The 18831-nt window shown below is 39.2% G+C and overlaps 2 protein-coding genes across 2 annotated transcripts; both read right to left on the bottom strand.

Annotated features, from left to right (window-relative positions):
* Window positions 1–896: 896 nt before the first annotated feature.
* Rs1 (Dead-box helicase Rs1) lies at window positions 897–18670 on the bottom strand. The gene is made up of 15 exons (XM_028180971.2): window positions 18432–18670; window positions 17599–17685; window positions 16669–16810; window positions 15316–15416; window positions 14964–15156; window positions 13895–14046; window positions 13065–13148; window positions 11943–12070; window positions 10521–10718; window positions 8725–8869; window positions 8291–8473; window positions 5149–5329; window positions 3882–4085; window positions 2470–2609; window positions 897–1230 (listed from the first exon to the last, which is right to left on the bottom strand). Exons 1-15 carry the CDS (start codon window positions 18525–18527, stop codon window positions 913–915), a joined length of 2352 nt encoding a protein of 783 aa, XP_028036772.2. The 5' UTR covers window positions 18528–18670; the 3' UTR covers window positions 897–912.
* Window positions 5477–6983, bottom strand: LOC149500706 (uncharacterized). The gene has a single exon (XM_089736016.1). It carries the CDS (start codon window positions 6530–6532, stop codon window positions 5645–5647), a length of 888 nt encoding a protein of 295 aa, XP_089592142.1. The 5' UTR covers window positions 6533–6983; the 3' UTR covers window positions 5477–5644.
* Window positions 18671–18831: the final 161 nt, after the last annotated feature.

Here is an 18831-nt window from a genome sequence, read left to right on the forward strand (position 1 = left end):
AAACGTGAAGATATCGATGGCATTTTCTTATCAGCTTTAAATAAAATACTTTTTGTGATTTTGTAGTGCTTACATTTCTTTCGTTCTTTTTTATTTCTCTATTTTACTCTGATAGCTTTCGGCGCCTTTTTAAAAATTTACCCAGTTGCTACTGTAGCGCCACCCTTATTTAGCAGATTTTAACGGACACTTTTCTACACACAGACACGGTTCTCCTTACCTCTACCCACCATAATTTCATTTCATCACATCATTCAAAATCATTTATTTTCATCCCAATTGATTAAAATTTTAAGTAAGTCAACTTCAATTCGTTCCGCTCCTCATCATTTTCCACACAACAGATTTTGTGATTACGTAATATGCGGTAATTCCTTACCATTGTAAACAGATTTTTTTTAACTATGACATTTACGTGCTCGTTGTCTCCTTTGAGGCGATTAAAAATGTGTACTTTTTCTCTTAGCTCATGAATCCAAGTATTCATGTTCATACATACACACTATACATGTGAGTGATGCTGAAACCAACAGTAATGCAGAACAGTGAATTATAATCTTTCACAATCGGTAGGTAAATAGAAATGGATTGATTGTTGATTACTGATGGTAGGACCTGTTGTGAGTCCGCGCGGGTGGGTACCACCGCCCCGCCTATTTCTGAAGCCATGAAGCAGTAATGCGTTTCGGTTTGAAGGGTGGGGCAGCCGTAGTAACTATACTGAGACCTTAGAACTTATATCTCAAGGTGGGTCGCGTATTTACGTTGTGGATGTCTATGGGCTCCAGTAACCACTTAATACCAGGTGGGCTGTCAGCTCGTTCCCCAATCAAAGCAATAAAAAAAAAGAAAAAAAAAGAAATTTAGTAACAAAACACAAAATAAAACGACAATTATTTTATCTAGGCACATTTATTTTTTCCTTCTGCCACTATTTTTTGGGGCTGTGGGCTTTCCAAACGTTTTACCCTTTTGAGGTCCCTTACCCTTTTGAGGTCCCTTACCCTTCGGTCCCCTAGGGCTTTTACCCTTTTGTACCAAATTGGCGTCATATCTAAGTCTCTTGGTGGCTTTCTTTGAAGTGTCGGTCAGGTCCACAGCGAAATTTGTTTGTTTCTTCTTGGGCTTGTTGATTTTCCTTGGAGCTTGTGTCTCATCATCATCACCGACGGCGCGTATTCGACGCTGCTTTTTGTTGCGCTTAGCCAAGCGAGACTGCAGCAATGCGACCTGGGGATGAGCGGTTTCAATAATGGATACGGTATAATGGTGATAAAAAAAAAAATTATTGCTTAGATATGTGGACGAGCTCACAGCCTACCTGGTGTTAAGTGGTTACTGAAGTCCATAGACATCTACAACGTAAATGCGCCACCCACCTTGAGATATGAGTTGTAAGGTCTCAGTATAGTTTCAATGGCTGCCCCACCCTTCAAACCGATACCTAACCGCGCGGATTCACAAGAGGTCCTACCACCAGTAATTACGCAAATTACAATTTTGCGGGTTTGATTTTTATTACACGATGTTATTCCTTCACCGTGGAAGTCAATCGTGAACATTTGTTAAGTACGTATTTCATTGGAAAAATTGGTACCCGCCTGGGATTCGAACACCGGTGCATCGCTCAACACGAATGCACCGGACGTCTTATCCTTTAGGCCACGACGACTTTGAATTATGGATCAAAATTGGATATTTTCTTTGTTATAATAGTTTACACAGCACTGACGTTTTCGTTCTGATCTTTTTAAAGTAGTACAACTGAGAGATCGGAAACTCACAAGATTTCTTTTTTATTGAATGATCAATGAACCTATGACCCGCCTGCTGTTAAGTACTTAGTTTAAGTACCCAGTTTATTGACATCAGAATGTGGATGATATCACAAACATAAGGCCGAAATTACTATTGTATAGTCTAACTAGCGACCCGCCCTCGCTTCGCTTCGCTTCGGAAACTGTAATTTATTAATGACTTCTCCACTATTTAATGGATGTTATTATACATATTAACCTTCCTCTTCAACCCCTCTATCTATTAAAAAAACCGCATCAGAATCCGTTGCGTAGTTTTAAAGATTTAAGCATACATAGGGACAGATGAGTCGACTATTATCAAAGCCGGCAATGTGACTTTTGGACAATTATTGGTAAATCAGAAAAACGAATTATTGACTTTGTATTCCATTGGCAGTCACAAAACTCTTCTGAACGACATGTTAGATAAATAACAGGTTAAGTATTAACCTTTATTTAATGCAGGTTTTGAACCGTATTCTTTGAAGGAGACGATTATATTCAAATCAATCTGTATTGACATATCAATAACATTTTTTTGTCCAAATGCACAGATTGCCACCTTTGATAATAGACGACTCAGATATAGGGACAGAGAAAGCGACTTTGTTTTATACTATGTAGTGATGGTGGCAAAATGGGATCTTCTTTTTCAATTATTTTATATTACCTTCTCGACCTCTCGTTTCGCACGTTCTTCGGCGGAGTCCTTGGGCGCGTTCTTTCTAATCTTTTTCTTCTTGCTGGGACCGGAGTCATCATCGGAATCGTCATCATGTTTACGTTTTCCTTTGCCTTTTTTTTTCGTATCTGTAATTAAAAAAAAACCATATCCGTATTGAGTAGTGGACATGGTTTTGCTTTTTAGCTATGAAGGGTAGAGGTAAGGAGAACCGTCTACGTGTATAAAAAGTGTCCGTTAAAATCTGCTAAATAAGGGTGGCGCTACAATAGCAACCGGGTAAATTTAAAAAAAGGCGCTGAAAGTTGTTAGAATAAGATAGAGAAATAAAAAAAGGACGAAAGAACTGTAAGCACCACGAAATCACAAAATTTTATTTTATTTAAAGCTGATAAGAAAAAATGCAATCGATGTCTCCGCGTTTTACCACAGCAATAATTTTAGGTTATACTGACGAAATTAGTTTGGACTACGTAAACATGTGAGGTCTTGTATATTACACTGTCACTCTAGTCATTAACACTAATTATACCAACATTTACTGGTACCTATTTCTACCATAGCGGGTAGATAATGGTATACGACAAGCATTACTCAAAACAAACAAAACAATTAAATTTCATTCTCTAATGTTAATTTGTTTATATTGGTGGGAACCTTTAATTGGCTTTTCTTGTCTATTATTTGTTATATTATTATACTATGTTAGTTGGCTGTTCGTTCTCCTTGTAGTAAATAAATAAATAAATAAATAAATAAATAAAACAACAAAAAATGTATAATTATAGATTAATTGGTAAGAAAAAGTCATGACGTCAAATGTGCAAAAGCAATAAGATGATATGTGCATTTTTTATGCAAAAGGTCAAATTGGGTCATTTTTCCCGTTATGGTATGTTTAGTGTTAAATATATTAAATTTCCTAACACATCATACTTCAGTTAACAACTGCTCAATTCACATCATACCCTGTGCCTACGCAAGCGCCATTCTGGAGGATTTTTGAACTGTTATGTAGTGCTGAAAGTGGGACACTTTTTCAAGCTTCCTCCCATATGAGACAGTTCTACTTTTTATTTTTTTTATTGCTTAGATGGGTGGACGATCTCACAGTCCACCTGGTGTTAAGTGGTTACTGGAGACCATAGACATCTGCAACGTAAATGTGCCACCCGCCTTGAGATATAAGTTCTAAGGTCTCAAGTATAGTTACAACAGCTGCCACACCCTTCAAACCGAAACGCATTACTGCTTCACGGCAGAAATAGGCAGGGTGGTGGTACCTACCCGCTTGGGCTCACAAGAGGTCCTACCACCAGTAAACCTCTTTACCTCTACCCTCCATATTTTTAGCGAGAACAAGATGTGTCAAGCTCTAACTGTAGTTTCGTTGTACGTACCTTTTCCGACGTGTGTCGTGAGCGCGAGTCTTTCTTTCTCCTCTCTCTTCTGCTTCGGGGTCTGGAACCAGTCCCGCTGCCGCTGTGGCTCGTGCTGAGGTCCAGGCTGCGCTTCATCCTTCTTGAGGACGACCTCTAATTTGGCGGTTTGTTTCTCCATCTTGTTCATTTGCTTCTCGGCGTATTCCTCGTCGAGAATTGCGACTGTTGACAATTTCGTTGTGTTTTTTATTCAATTTAAAGTTTTTATTGCCTAGATGGGTGGACGAGCTCACAGCCCAAGTGATGTTAAGTGGTTACTGAAGCGCATAGACATCTAAAATGTAAATGCGCCAACCACCTTGATATATAAGTTCTAAGGTCTCAGTATAGTTACCACGGCTGCCCCGCCCTTCAAACCGAAACGCATTACTGCTTCGCGGCAGAAATAAGCGGAGTGGTGGTACCTACCCTAGACAGACGATAGTATTAATGACACCTTTGACGATGGGATGGAAAAAAATCGATCCTGAGTTTAAAAAAGAAATCATTTTTTTAAATGTTTTATTGGTATTATTTATGCTCCATTATGTTAGTACAGCTAAATGAAACGATAGTTTCATAAAAAAATACATTACTTTACTAAATAAAAAAAAACCAGCAATGAAACACAAAACAAAAAACAGCTGAAGCTCGGGTCAACGAACGCCCGGGCGCGGCGTTTTTTTTACACGCACACCGGCGCAGCGCAAAATTTACAACATTTAAGGTACAACATTTTCGTTTTCGGAAGCGGTCTCCTAACACCCAGTTTTTTTTTATTTTTTATTTATTGCTTAGATAGATGTACGAGCTCACAGCCCACCTGGTGTTAAGTGGTAACTGGAGCCCATAGACATCCACAACGTAAATGCGCCACCCACCTTGAGATACAAGTTCTAAGGTCTCATTTATAGTAACGACGGCTGCCCCACCCTTCAAACCGAAACGCATTACTGCTTCACGGCAGAAATAGGCAGGGTGGTGGTACCTATCCGCGCGGACTCACAAGAGGTCCTACCACCAGTAATTACGCAAATTATAATTTTGCGGGTTTGATTTTTATTACACGATGTTATTCCTTCACCGTGGAAGTCAATCGTGAACATTTGTTGAGTACGTATTTCATTTGAAAAATTGGTACCCGCCTAGGATTCGAACACCGGTGCATCGCTTCAACACGAATGCACCGGACGTCTTATCCGTTAGGCCACGACGACCACAAAAGTCGTGTAGATCTAACACTTACCAATCTCCGGTTCGAGTTTGATCAGTTTCTCCCTGTATTTGGCGACGATATCGGGCGGTATTTGTCTGGATTTGACCGGTTTGGACGCGCGTTTGACTATCGATTTGACCAGGTTCCTCTCGCCCTCGCCGGCGAGCGAGACGGACACCCCGGCACGACCCGCCCTGGCTGTGCGACCCACCTGGAATACATAAAGACCTACATTGTTATAATGAACGCACCGAATGGAGCTTAACGTCAACTGTCAAAAAACGATCACTCTGTCAGGATAAGCTTCTTCTCTTTTGTACCGCGTTTTCGGGAACACGTAAAAATGTATTAACGTTATAATACTCGGCAAACTTCTTGAGCATTAGTTGACGCAGTGGGGGTAAGTTCGCGCATCGTACAATTACGTACAAAAATGTTATTAAGTTATTAAAAACAACATAATATGTATTTATTTATATATTTATTAGTACATGAACAAAAAATACAGGTTAATAATTGCAGTAATTTAATCTAGGGGTAAAATAGATATTCCTTCCATTAGGTCAAAACTAGAGCTGGTGCCAGGTCTTGGATCAGCTGAAGCTGAGCTGGTATTTGTAATTGTTTTTTCGCTATCATAATCATGACCATCATCATCATCACTACTTTCTTCATCCGTGTCGCAATCATCGTCAGCAAAAATTACAAACTCATCAGTGACTAAATCTACCACATGATCACTTTTTACATACTCCGCCTCAATCTCTTTTATCTTTTGACATAATCTACCCCATTCCGGAGCACCCATCGCCGCGACCTTTTCCTTCACTAGCTCTATTACTTTGCCAGTGCTCCAGTTGAAATTTTTGCTACTGACATACCCTTTAATAGCTGCCCAAGCCATTTCAATTGGGTTGAGGTCTGGATGGTATGGAGGTAAGCGAAGCACTGAATGGTTGTGGTTTGATAAAATTTTATCAATGCTGTATGTTTTGTGTTGTTCCTTATGTGCTTTAATCAAGCTAAAAAGCTGGGGTTTCAACATGTTTTCATCGTATGGAATTTCTTTTTCTTGTAACCATTTCTTCATATAGACTTTTTTGGCATTGGCAGTTGGGGCGGGGTCAGACTGTTTATTGTGATATGACGCATTGTCGACTACTACAACGGAATTTGGTGGCAGATTTGGTAGCAACTGACAACGCAGCCATTTTTCGTAGTTCAAATAGTTCATGTTATCGTGGTAGTCACCAGATTTTGTGCCAGCTTTAAACAAAAGAAGGGCATTGGGAACAAATCCATCTTCGGAGCCAGCATGCACTATTACTACACGCTGTCCTTTCGAAATAACCCACAGTTGATCCATCTGACCACGACATACCACTTGCATGTGATGAGTCGACATAGGACTCATCGGTGTACACTATCGGTCTTCCTTCTTGCCTATATTTAATTATTTTTTGGAGATATTCGATCCTTAGTAGTCGAATATTACTTTTTTCAATTAATAGCTTCCGATTATTTTCTGTTCTTTTCCATCTGAAGCCTAGCTCTTTCATAATTCGTCGTAAACTTCGTTCCGAGCCATTAAAATTTATATCTTCTTTCAATTTTTTACGAAGTCTTTCGACGGTAGGAAGTTCGCTGTTTGTTATGTGATAATTATGAATACATCTTTTTATTGCAGATTGGTCGAAACTATCAATTCCGGTAACTTTGTTCTTCCCTGATCTTTTTTTACCTGGAGTACGAAACACGGCGAGCAAATTAGAGCCCTTCGCTTCATTAATAATACGCCTAACACTACTGACTCATGTTTTTGTTGCCTCTGAAGTCTCTTTTACCGTTTCCATATCATTATTTCCCTGCTTTTTAAGAAAGCAATATACGTCGTACACCATTTTTCTAGCTTGTATTTTTAATACTACACCAGTTTGACGTGGCATAGTATATTTTTTATAAAAAATCAAGAAACACTCAACAAATAGCAATAACAACAAAATCAACAAACAATAATAATTATAACAAATAACTTCAACGATTAATATTAATAGACTTTTCACTGTACGCAAGCGTACTTTTGGGAGCAAGCGGAACGAAGGCGCGGTGCGGGACGCAAGGTTCGACTGATCTACCAGATTCTACCAATAACGCGCTCGATACGATTTCCCCTGCCGTCGCGCCTCACCCTCACCACCAAAGTGATCTAAAATTCGGTTCTGCGCAGTCAAGGTCATTTGCTCACGAAGTTTGCCGGTTACTATACGTTCCATTGCATCCATTTACTTATGTATTTGTGTGGTGTTAAAATAAAGGATTGACCAGTTACGGTGTTTGCTTACTGTACTTCTACATACATTTTCTAGATGAACATATGATCTTACTAATTGTGGTAGGACCTCTTGTGAGTTCGCGGGGGTAGGTACCAGGGCCCTGCCTATTTCTACCATAAAGCAGTAATGCGTTTCGGTTTGAAGGGTGGGACAACCGTTATACTGTCAAGTTTCAAGGTGGGTGGCAGCATTTACGTTATAGATTACTATGGGCTCCGGTAACCACTTAACAACAGACGGGCCGTGAGCTCGTCCAACCAATTAAGTAATAAAAAAATAAACAATTGGCTGTATTTAAGTTATCGAAGCTCACAATTTCACAACGATCTTAAGATATAAGATCGAATTGCATTAAACAAGAGCTCATTCACTCTTCAACTCGGAACGAACTGCTTCGCGATGGAAATACGCAGAACACTTGTGCGAATTCAGAATACGCAACACCCATCACTATAGTTATTAAATTTAACCAGTGGTCGCCTAGTAGTCGAAATTTGACAATAATTATTAATTTAAATTATATGTTTCAACATTATTAAGGTTCTATTGTCAAAGACTATTTCTACAATCACAGATTTCGCCAAGGCTACACTATAGACAAATAATAGACGAGTAAATTAACCCTCAGACACAACCCACTGAGTTTCTCGCCGGATCTTCTCAGTGGGTCGCGTTTCCGATCCGGTGGTAGATTCTGCGAAGCACGGCTCTTGCTAGGGTCAGTGTTAGCAAAACTTCCGGTTTGAGCCCCGTGAGCTCATCTACACGTCAAGGAGAAGCTGAAATAGCCTCTCAAAGTTATCAGCATAGCTATAAAAAAAAACCACAATATCGCTCACCCTGTGTATATAATGTTCTAAGGTGGCCGGCAGCGTGAAGTTGATGACAGTGTTGACTCCCGGGATGTCCAGGCCGCGGGCCGCCACGTCTGTGGCCACCAGCACGTCGGCCTGTTGCTCCCGGAAACGCTTCAGAGAGTCCAAGCGCTGGGGCTGGTTCAAGGCTCCGTGTAACTCCGCCGCCTGAACGGTACCATACAAGGTTTTTCGTAAATTAATTGTTCAAAATTGTTCTGCGCTGATCTAAACTGCATCTGGTGATAGGACCTCTTGTGAGTCCGCGCGGATAGGTACCACCACCCTGCCTATTTCATCGTAGTGCCCATCTCAAGGTGGGTGGCGGCATTTACGTTGTCTATAAAAGGTCCTACCACCAGTAATACCGTGCCTCTGGTAGACCTGTGGTGCCGTCGAGGTGGCTAGAGCTCGTTTACCTTGACGCCCAGCATGCCCAGCATGACATGGAGGCGGTGCGCCTGGCGCTTGGTCTGCACGAAGACGACGGTCCGGTCGCGGAACGTGCGGCACACCAGCGCCGCCAGCATCGCCTCCCGGTCGCACTCGCGCTCCTTGCGTATCCTGGGACGCGACGTATCATATTGTATACTAGCTGACCCGGCAGACTTCGTAGTGCCTCAATCGATAAATAAAAGACAAAAGGAATCCGTACGATGCGGGACACATCAAAGGACAAACAAAATTGTTATTTTTATTGAATTCCGAGCATTTTCATATTTATCTACCTTTTAAACCTTCTCGGGACTTCCACGAATAAGTCAAGATCAAAATTAGCCAAATCGGTCCAGCCGTTCTTGAGTTTTAGCGAGACTAACGAACAGCAATTCATTTTTATATATATGAAATTAAACGCCAAACATGTCCAAATTGGACACAAGCAGCACAATCCAGAGAAAACTTGCTCAATTTGGAGGAGGCCTTTACCTGCAGAGGGGCTCTTACAGAATAATTGTAAACAAAAAATGTATGTATGTACAATAAATGCTTTTTACATAAATGATAGGCAATAACCATATTCGATAGTTCACGCATTGTCGTTTAGTCACGTTTGCCTTTCAAGCGTCGATATTATACTGGGTGTTAGGAGACCGCTTCCGAAAACGAAAATTTTGTACCTACAAATTTGTAAATTTTGCGCAGCGCCGATGTGCGTGTAAAATGCGTGCGTGTTTCATTGCAGGTTTTTTTTTTTATTGCTTAGATGGGTGGACGAGCTCACAGCCCACCTGATATTAAGTGGTTACTGGAGCCCATAAACATCTAAAACGTAAATGCGCCACCTACCTTGAGATATAAGTTGTAAGGTCTCAGTATAGTTACAACGGCTGCCCCGCCCTTCAAACCGCATCGCATTACTGCTTTACCCCAGAAATAGGTGGGGCGGTGGTACCTACCCGTGCGGACTCACAAGACGTCCTACCACCAGTAAAAGTTATTTAGTAAAGTAATTTATTATTTATGTAACTATAATTTCATTTAGCTGTACTAACATGATGGAGCGTAAATAATGCTAAGAAAACGTTTTAAAATATTTTTTTAAAATCAGAATCGATTTTTTCCTTCTCATCATCAAAGATGTCATTACCCAGGGAATCCTAAATTGGAGCCGGACGAGCGTGCATGAATTGTTCCCAATTATTACTATTATCATTATAATTCATACGTGGCTAATCAAATATAGATTTAATATGGTTTACACCCAAACCCTTTGTACTCTTCAATTACGAATTTTAGCGTTTCATGAAAAGCGATCATACGTCTTTTGAATACCTACATTAAAGATATCTAACAGTACAATTATAATTGTAATAATTTTCAAATAAATTAAGTCTATTGATACAGTATACATATATTAAAACTAAATGTCAAATTCTAAAACTCTGGATACGGAAGGCGGCAATTGTAATATTTATCATTTGTATGTTGTAACATTTCATTCCCATTATATAATTTAAAAGTGAAGCTATATTTTACTACTATTAGGGGCATTCCCGCAAAGTATTTTGTTCTTGAAAAAAAAAAAAAAACTTTGTCCCTCCAACTTTTGTAGTAAATTTAATTAGCCCGCAAAGGACAAAGTTTGGACAGCCCTCCTTTAAATGATCTTATACAAACTTAAAATTATATTTTTGACAACCCTAGTCACTACTTGCATAACGCTGAATAAACTGCATAGTCAGTAAATTAATGAAACGCTGAACTCTGTACCGACCTCACGAACTCCTGCCTCAAGTTGAAAGCCACCTCCTTATTGGAGTTCACGAACAATTTGACGGGTTTCTTCAAGGAAACCGCCGCCAGGTCCTTGACTTCCTCGCTCATGGTGGCCGAGAACAGCATGGTCTGACGTTTAGGGGAACACTGACGGATGATCTCCTTCATCTGCTCCGCGAAATATTCATCCAGCATCCTGAGATTGGGAGATCGTTGTTTAAAGAGCATTAACGAGGGGATCAATCACACTTTTCCCTAAACATCAAACATAGAAGATATTCAGTTTTTTTTTGTCTCCGCTATAAGAGGGAGCACAGGAAATATAGCTCACACAGCCAAGACTTTGGTCATTTTGAGATCGAAGCTATGCTGTGCTGTGCTGTGCTATGCTATGCTATCTATCTCTCTCTCTTCCGAGCTATTTATCCCACTTCGTAGTGGGGTCAGCTTTCCCTATTCTACTCCTTGTCTTCGACATCCTCGCCAACAACATTGCCTTCCCTTTTGTCCTAGAGCAGTACATCCTTTTCTTGCTCCCTTTTTATGTGACCATACCATCTCAGCCTACTCTCCTGCATGCATCGAAGTTATGCTATACAAGAGAAATATGTTATTTGAATAAAACAGTGCCAACTTCATTGGGACTTTTTGGCTGAGCCTTCATAGCTCAGTATAATTTTATTCGACACGATCAAAGTTGACATAAAATAAATTCACATAACCTAATTAACTCTGTCCTGTGTCACATAAGGAGGTTGCCCATGGAGAAGTTGATGGAGGTTGGAAGGTTTCCCATGTGATGGACCAACCAAGCTTGCCCATGGAGGAGTTGGAGGTTGGAGGTTGGTTGGAAGGTTGCCCATGCGATGGACCGACCAAGTCAAGTCGGCAGTTGGCGGCATGAGTCTACCGGGCTCACCACAAACCGTGAGAAGTGGCGATTGCTCGTGAGACGCATGACATCTGTGTTCTTAGTGCGAGTTAGCTTAATGAGAGCGTAAAAGTTAACTCATATTTGTATGGAGTTGAAACGTTTGCCTACATTTGCCGCTAGGGGCGCTGTTCCAAATACAAAATTGGGTTAACTTTTACGCTATCGAGAACGTTAAAAAATTCGCACTAAGCACACTGGCCACAACAATGATACTGAATGACGACCACGACCGCTCTGACAAGAGTAATACGATAAAAGAAAGAGATTTCGAAGAAGAAGAGAGCAGTAATGCGTTTCGGTTTGAAGGGTGGGGCAGCCGTTGTAACTATACTGAGACCTTAGAACTTATATATCAAGGTGGGTGGCGCATTTACGTTGTAGATGTCTATGGGTTCCTGCAACCACTTAAGACCAGGTGGGCTGTGAGTTCGTCCACCCATCTAAGCAATAAAAAAAACATAATACTATTAATTCTTGTCTCCGTACCTGTCAGCTTCGTCCAGCACCAGCACCTCGATGCTGTGGAGCCCGAATGAGGGGGTGTTCCGTATGTGATCGATGAGTCGACCCGGCGTCGCTATCACTATGTCGGGGTTCTGACGCAGCACGCTTTCCTGTCGTCCATTGATGTGGTTTTAACGGCACGTTTAACAATTCGCAGCCTTCAAGTTGTTAGGATAGGAACTGATTGCATCAATTGCTCCGGGCTCGATTCCCGAGCGTATACATTTTCGGAATATGTAACACGAAAATAATCCTTTTTTTTCCTACTTAAGCTGAGAGCCTTGAGAGGCTATTTCAACGTAACCTTAACTAGTAGGTGAGCTCACGGGACTCAAACCTGTCGACGTTGCTAACACGAGCCCTAGCAAGAGCAGTGCTTCGCAGAATCTACCACCGGATCGGAAACGCGACCCACTGAAAAGATCCGGCGAGAAACTCAGTGGGCTGTGTCTGAGGGTTGGAAAAATAATCCAATTTAAGGCCCCTGCATGTGTAAACTCTAGTTTTAAGATGGATCGGAAGTTAATTTGCCTAATACTAAACATGAGAACATTTTGAAGTCGTTGTGGCCTAAAGGATAAGACGTCCGGTGTATTCGTGTTGAGCGATGCACCGGTGTTCGAATCTCAGGCGGGTACCAATTTTTCTAATGAAATACGTACTTTACAAATGTTCGCAATTGACTTCCATGGCGAAGGAGGAACATCGTGTAATAAAAAAAAACCCGCACAATTATAATTTGCGTAATTACCAGTGGTAGGACGTCTTGTGAGTCCGCACGGGTAGGTACCACCACCCTGCCTATTTCAGCCGTGAAGCAGTAATGCGTTTCGGTTTGAAAGATGGAGCAGCCATTGTAACTATACTGAGACTTTAGAACTCATATCTCAAAGTGGGTGGCGGCATTTACGTTGTAGATGTCTATGAGCTCCAGTAACTAATTAGCACCAGGTGGGCCGTGAACTCGTCCTAAGCAATAAAAAATTTATCTAATCGGTGCCTAATCCGTGCATAAGCAATAAATTTTTTATCTAAAAACACTTTAAAATACCATCCCGTGCAGATCACAAGACGTTACATTAAAGAATGGTATGGTATTCCCACCTGATATTTAACATCCAATCCACCCACAGACAGTCCCACAGACACCGATGAGAACTGAGCCAGTTGTCTTGTGACTGCATGGACCTGTAACAAAGATCTGTTTTAATAACCAACATCACTAAGCATTCTGAAAGTGTCAATCTTTAACATTATTTGTCTTCTAAAGTCTTGGCGAAATCTGTGAATAAAGAAGTATAATAGTCTTTGACAATAGAACCTAAATCATATTCAAACTTATAATTTCAATTAATTATAGTCGAATTTCGACTACTGCGGGACCACTAGTATAACGTAATTTCTCAATATTTTTTCTTACTACTACTACTGAGCTGGCGCTGTGACCCCGAAGTGGGTCTTGGCCTCCGACAATAAACTTTGCCATTCATCCCGGCGCTGCGCAACACCTTGCCAGTCCGACACTTGGAGCTCACGTAAATTTCCTTCCCCAGCGTCAGACCTGCGGTACTTGGACCTCCCTACGGGGCGGCGTCCCTCCGGTACACCCGCGTACACCCGTTGTATAGCCCGATCCTGCTCCGTACGCACTACATGCCCGAGCCATCCGAGCCTCCGTGCCTCCATCTCCCCCAGAATGTTTGGTTCACCAAAAAGCCTCTCCACATCCTTGTTTTTCCGGACGTGCCAAGAACCGTCTTCTTTCTGAACTGGTCCTAGTATTTTTTTCAATACCTTTCGCTCCGTCACGAAAAGTTTTGCCTCTTCTTTCTGTGTAAGCGTCCATGCTTCGCATCCATACAATAAGATCGGTCTGACTAGTCTTGTGTATATATTTATTCTTAATCAATTTTAATTTAAAAAAATATCCTGACCTGAGCACCGAGTTCTCTAGTTGGCACTAGTACCAGGACCCTGGTGATCCGGTCGCCTCCCTTCGCCTTGTACAGGAGACGCTCCAGTATGGGCAGCATGTATGCAGCAGTCTTACCAGTGCCAGTGGCGGCGCATGCGCATACGTCCTTACCTATATCATATATCATATAATTAATGTACACTATACTTATATATAAGATGAATTTTTTAGTTAAAGAAGCAATTTTTTTAATAAAAAAAAAAGCAATTTTAGAATTGATAGAAGGAATATTTCAGCAAATTTTTCAAATTACAACAACACTAAAGAAGTTTTCACCTCAATAAGCTCAAAATTTCAATTTTACTTTACAAATGCATTTTCGTATTGAATGTTTCTATTTCGGTTTGAAGAGTGGAACTGGTATTACATAATACAGCGGAGATTGTAACCTCATTATCAAGTATAACTGCATTTATTTTGTGACGTCTACAGAGACTCCGGTGACAACGTAAAATATGGTGGACAATCCGCAGCACATCTACGTAATAAATCAATAAAAATGTTATTGCTTGTGGCAGTAGCCATCTTACAACGCAAGATAATTGACATATGCCTGAATCTCACTTACGACATTTTCAAGATAAAGCGCATATATATAAGTTCCGAACAACAACATGTGGACCGTCGGTCTACCGAGCAATATCACCCGCTCGGTGGAAGATCTTCCTTTTGTCGTAAACCTACATTGCTTAAGTCATGGAGTCCTGTGTCCAGCAGGGAACATCTTTTTTTATTGCTTAGATGGATGGACGAGCTCACAGCCCACCTGGTGTTAAGTGGTTACCGGAGACCATAGACATCTACAACGTTAATGAGCCACCCATCTCGAGATATAAGTTCTAAGGTCTCAGTATACTTACAACGGCTACCCCACCCTTCGAACCGAAAGGCATTACTGCTTCACGGCGGAAATAGGCGGGGTGGTGGTACCTACCCGTGCGGCCTCCAAGAGGTCCTACCACCAGTAAAAATATCTGCAGTAATGATAAGCAACCATCCCTACTAAGTGTGTGAGGTGCAAGCCTTACCTAAAAGTGCAATAGGAATGGTAGCGGCTTGTATGGGCGTTGGGTGTACAAAGTTCAGAGAGCCGATAGCCTTCATGAGAGGTCTGGATAGATTCATGTTGTAAAACGAAGCGTTTTCATCATAAGGAGGTGGCTCCTCAAAGAAATCCGAGTCATATTCAATTTTTGTTCCTTCTTCACCTTCTTTTAGTTCCTAGAACATATGTTTTTGACACAAAACACTGAATGAATAGACCCATCTACATTTTGTTTAACAAATAATCATCTTGATTTAAGAGAGGCGAAGCAAGTAATTTTTATTTTGTTTGATTGTACAAACAGATAGAGACCATTAAAATGCTTTTTTCATTACCTGTTCCAATTTCTTTTTTTTACTAATTTTTTTTTCTTTAATTTTTATATGATCTTTCTTCAGTTCATCGTCGGATATTTCCAATTCATCGATTTCTCCATCTGTAAAAGGTTTAATATCTATATTGTTAATTATGTTACATCTTTTAAATTCAAAGGTATAACCTCATCAGAAGAAGGACATGTCTTTGGACTCAGGATAGATCATAGAGAGGTGTTAAATTCAAAGCCCAAATTTATATGACAAAAAGGGTCACTGTAAACACGTTGTGGATGAACACAGTGGTTTGTATAGTTTTAAGTGTAAGCTTTACCAGAGATCTGCAGTCCAGAGCAGTAGTATTACTTCATGCAAAGTCAGACCATTGTTTTGTAAACCATAATGTGTTGTAACATTATGTTAACCAGGTTTGTAGTACCACTTTGCTCTTTAAATAATAAATAAATAAATAAATATTTACTAACAATCACGCCATGTTAACTGGTCCCGTGATAAGTTCGTAAAGAACTTGTGTTACAGGTACCAGATAACGGATATAAATGTAAGATTTTTATTATATACATACATATATTTAATATACATCCATAACCCTGGAAAAGACATTTATATTTATCATACAAATATCTTCCCTTGACGGGATTCGAGCCCGCGACCCCCTTGTGTAGTGACCATGTCACTTACCACTACACCAGACAGCCGTCTTTTGATGACACCTGATATTTTAGACAACTTGTATGGTATTTGTATTAGATACATCTTTCATTGGTCTTACATCAGTACAGTATACTAATTATTTAACTTGAAATTTACGTTAGATTTTATTTTCATCTTTTTTTCTTTTTTTTATTGCTTAGATGGGTGGACGATCTCACAGCCCACCTGGTATTAAATGGTTACTGGAGCCCATAGACATCTACAACGTAAATGCGCCACCCACCTTGAGATATAAGTTCTAAGGTCTCAGTATACTTACAACGGCTACCCCACCCTTCAAACCGAAACGCATTACTGCCTCAGGCAGAAATAGGCAGGGCGGTGGTACCTACCCGCGCGGACTCACAAGAGGTCCTACCACCAGTGATTACGCAAATTATAATTTTGCGGGTTTGATTTTTATTGCACGATGTTATTATTATTATATTGTTATGTTATTATTCCTTTACCGTGGAAGTCAATCGTGAACATTTGTTAAGTACGTATTTCATTAGAAAAATTGGTACCCACCTGCGGGATTCGAACACCAATGCATCGCAACAACGAATGCACCAGACGTCTTATCCTTTAGGCCACGACGACTTATTTACTTACGATCTATATCTCTTTAGCGAAATACAATAAGTTGTGTCTTCAAACCTTTATCTTCGACATCTGAATCAGTCTCAACAGAGTCAGCATTGCCATGGACTTTGACATGCGCTCTACGTTTCTCAATCTTCTCATCCAATGTCCTTTTTACATTACGACGTACATACTTGTGTAAGTCATCCCAAGTGTTCTGGAAATAGGTTTCAATTTAATATTTATTATTTTTGTATGTTATTTTCAATTAAGGGACATTTAAAACTATATCCCTAAAGATACCTTTATGGCTGCAGGAAAATTTACTTCATTAATAAATCTAGTTTAAAAATAAAAAGTTAAACTTAAATAGCAAAAATATAAATAGTAATATGGAGTACAAAATTAAACCAGTCTTTTTTCTACTTAATTTTTTCTATACTATTTATATATTTTTTCTATGTAACTGTGTAAAACAAAGAAACAGCATTTAAAATATATTTTATAGTAAATTCATTCACAATTCTACATAGAAAATACTTTTTATAACTTCATATTTATTCATCTATGTCACTGCTGTTTCATTGACATTCTACATTAATTCAGACTGTTTTCAATTAGTGAAAATGCAGAATAGTCACCATTAAAGCAATTCCTCTTTTTTATATATTTATTGACATAATATGTATCTCAACATGTCGCATAGGGCATCGTTGACCTAGATGGCGCTCAAAGGATTAAACTATAAGGATTTCACCCAAAGGTTCACCACAATGACTGGTCCTGCAGAGGTCACAGTCAGTAGATTTCTCTGTCCTCGGAAGAACATTGGTCCACCTTGTGAGAGGCCTACCCATACTACTTTTTATATAACCCTTAGTAAAATATTATCAATCTACAATATTTGGAAATAGCTTTTGTGCACCTTTTTACTAAAATTAGTCTAAAGTTTGTGATCTTAGTGGTCATAATTCAATTTTGACTGTTGGACATTAGTAAACACACCTTATTATATTCTTCGAAAGATGATATGAATTCAAACTTTGGATTGAAATCAGCTTTCTTTTTTGTCTTTTGTTTTGATGGCTGGTACTGAAATGATAACCACATTTATTAAAAAAAAATTCATACAAGTATATAAATGTAAAACTCTTAACTAAAACAATCATACATGCAACTATATGTACTTATGTATTTTTTGAATAATAATTGTATTTTTTTATTGTTATTGTGTAACAGAACAACTATAGTTTTATTACAAAAATGTGAGATATTTCATTTGAAAGACATATTCTGCCCAAAAATATTATATATGAAGCATGTTTCATGTGAATGTTTGGTAATATATTAAGAATATTAAAAAGAATCAAGCTGGAAATATATAAAAGGGAGATTTCAGATATGGAGCAGAGAGATTTACAGAGCTATAATAAATTGTGGTTGTTCTGTAAATTTCCAGCCTGGTCTCTTCTGGATGAGAGTTAATGTTGATATAAACAGCACCTTAGTACAATTTTCTTTTTATAATGATTGTTATTTGTGTAAAATAAAAAATATATTATCAAGGCTAACATAGTTACAAGTAATGAATAAAAAAATTACTGTCACAGTTACTAAAATCGACGATACAGCGGACAATCATTATGTATAAATAATAAATAATTAACATGTTGCAGATGTTTCTGTAATAATTTCAATGTTTATGTATGATTCATTAACTTATGGACTACAAGGTTATTTAGTTAGTCTTTGCTATGTCACCGAAAGTTATTTTTACAGAATTTCACTTTACGATTACAGAACAATTACTAATAAAATTATTAACAGAATTACGATACCTCTACTTCTTCATCAGATTCTTCAGAGAAATTCTCCACTTCTTCTCCATCGTAAATTGTTTTGATTAAATCAGGGTGCCCTTCTACAAATTTCATTGTTGTTTAATACAATCTGCGCAAATTATTTCCCACAAACTACATAAATATCTAGTTGAAGATACTTTTTAGACACATAGTTTCTATACAAAACATTTTGGGGTTATTTAACTTTCAAACACACATGTTTGAATATTTTTATTAATTCGTTTATGCCAGTAGTAGCTTGACCTTTTAGCCACTTTTAGTTTTCTACTATAGAATTTTGCCGGTAAAATGGATGAATTCTTTATTATGCTGTTGTGACGGCTGCAAAATTCACTACCATTAGTACCATTGTATGGCCTAAGCTGCAGTCATCTGT

The sequence above is a fragment of the Bombyx mandarina genome, chromosome 20, assembly GCF_030267445.1.
Source record: "Bombyx mandarina strain Sakado chromosome 20, ASM3026744v2".
In the NCBI taxonomy this organism is placed as follows: Eukaryota; Metazoa; Arthropoda; class Insecta; order Lepidoptera; family Bombycidae; genus Bombyx; species Bombyx mandarina.

What these genes read in the sequence shown, in the direction of transcription:
- Rs1 (XM_028180971.2), bottom strand. Translation starts at nt 18,527, where the DNA reads ATGAAATTTGTAGAAGGGCACCCTGATTTAATCAAAACAATTTACGAT. An exon ending in AAAAAAAGAAATTGGAACAG is followed by an intron (nt 15,157 to 15,315) that starts GTAATGAAAAAA and finishes CATATGTTCTAG; the next exon opens with GAACTAAAAGAAGGTGAAGA. An exon ending in CACGACACACGTCGGAAAAG is followed by an intron (nt 2,610 to 3,881) that starts GTACGTACAACG and finishes TTTTAATTACAG; the next exon opens with ATACGAAAAAAAAAGGCAAA.
- LOC149500706 (XM_089736016.1), bottom strand. Translation starts at nt 6,532, where the DNA reads ATGAGTCCTATGTCGACTCATCACATGCAAGTGGTATGTCGTGGTCAG.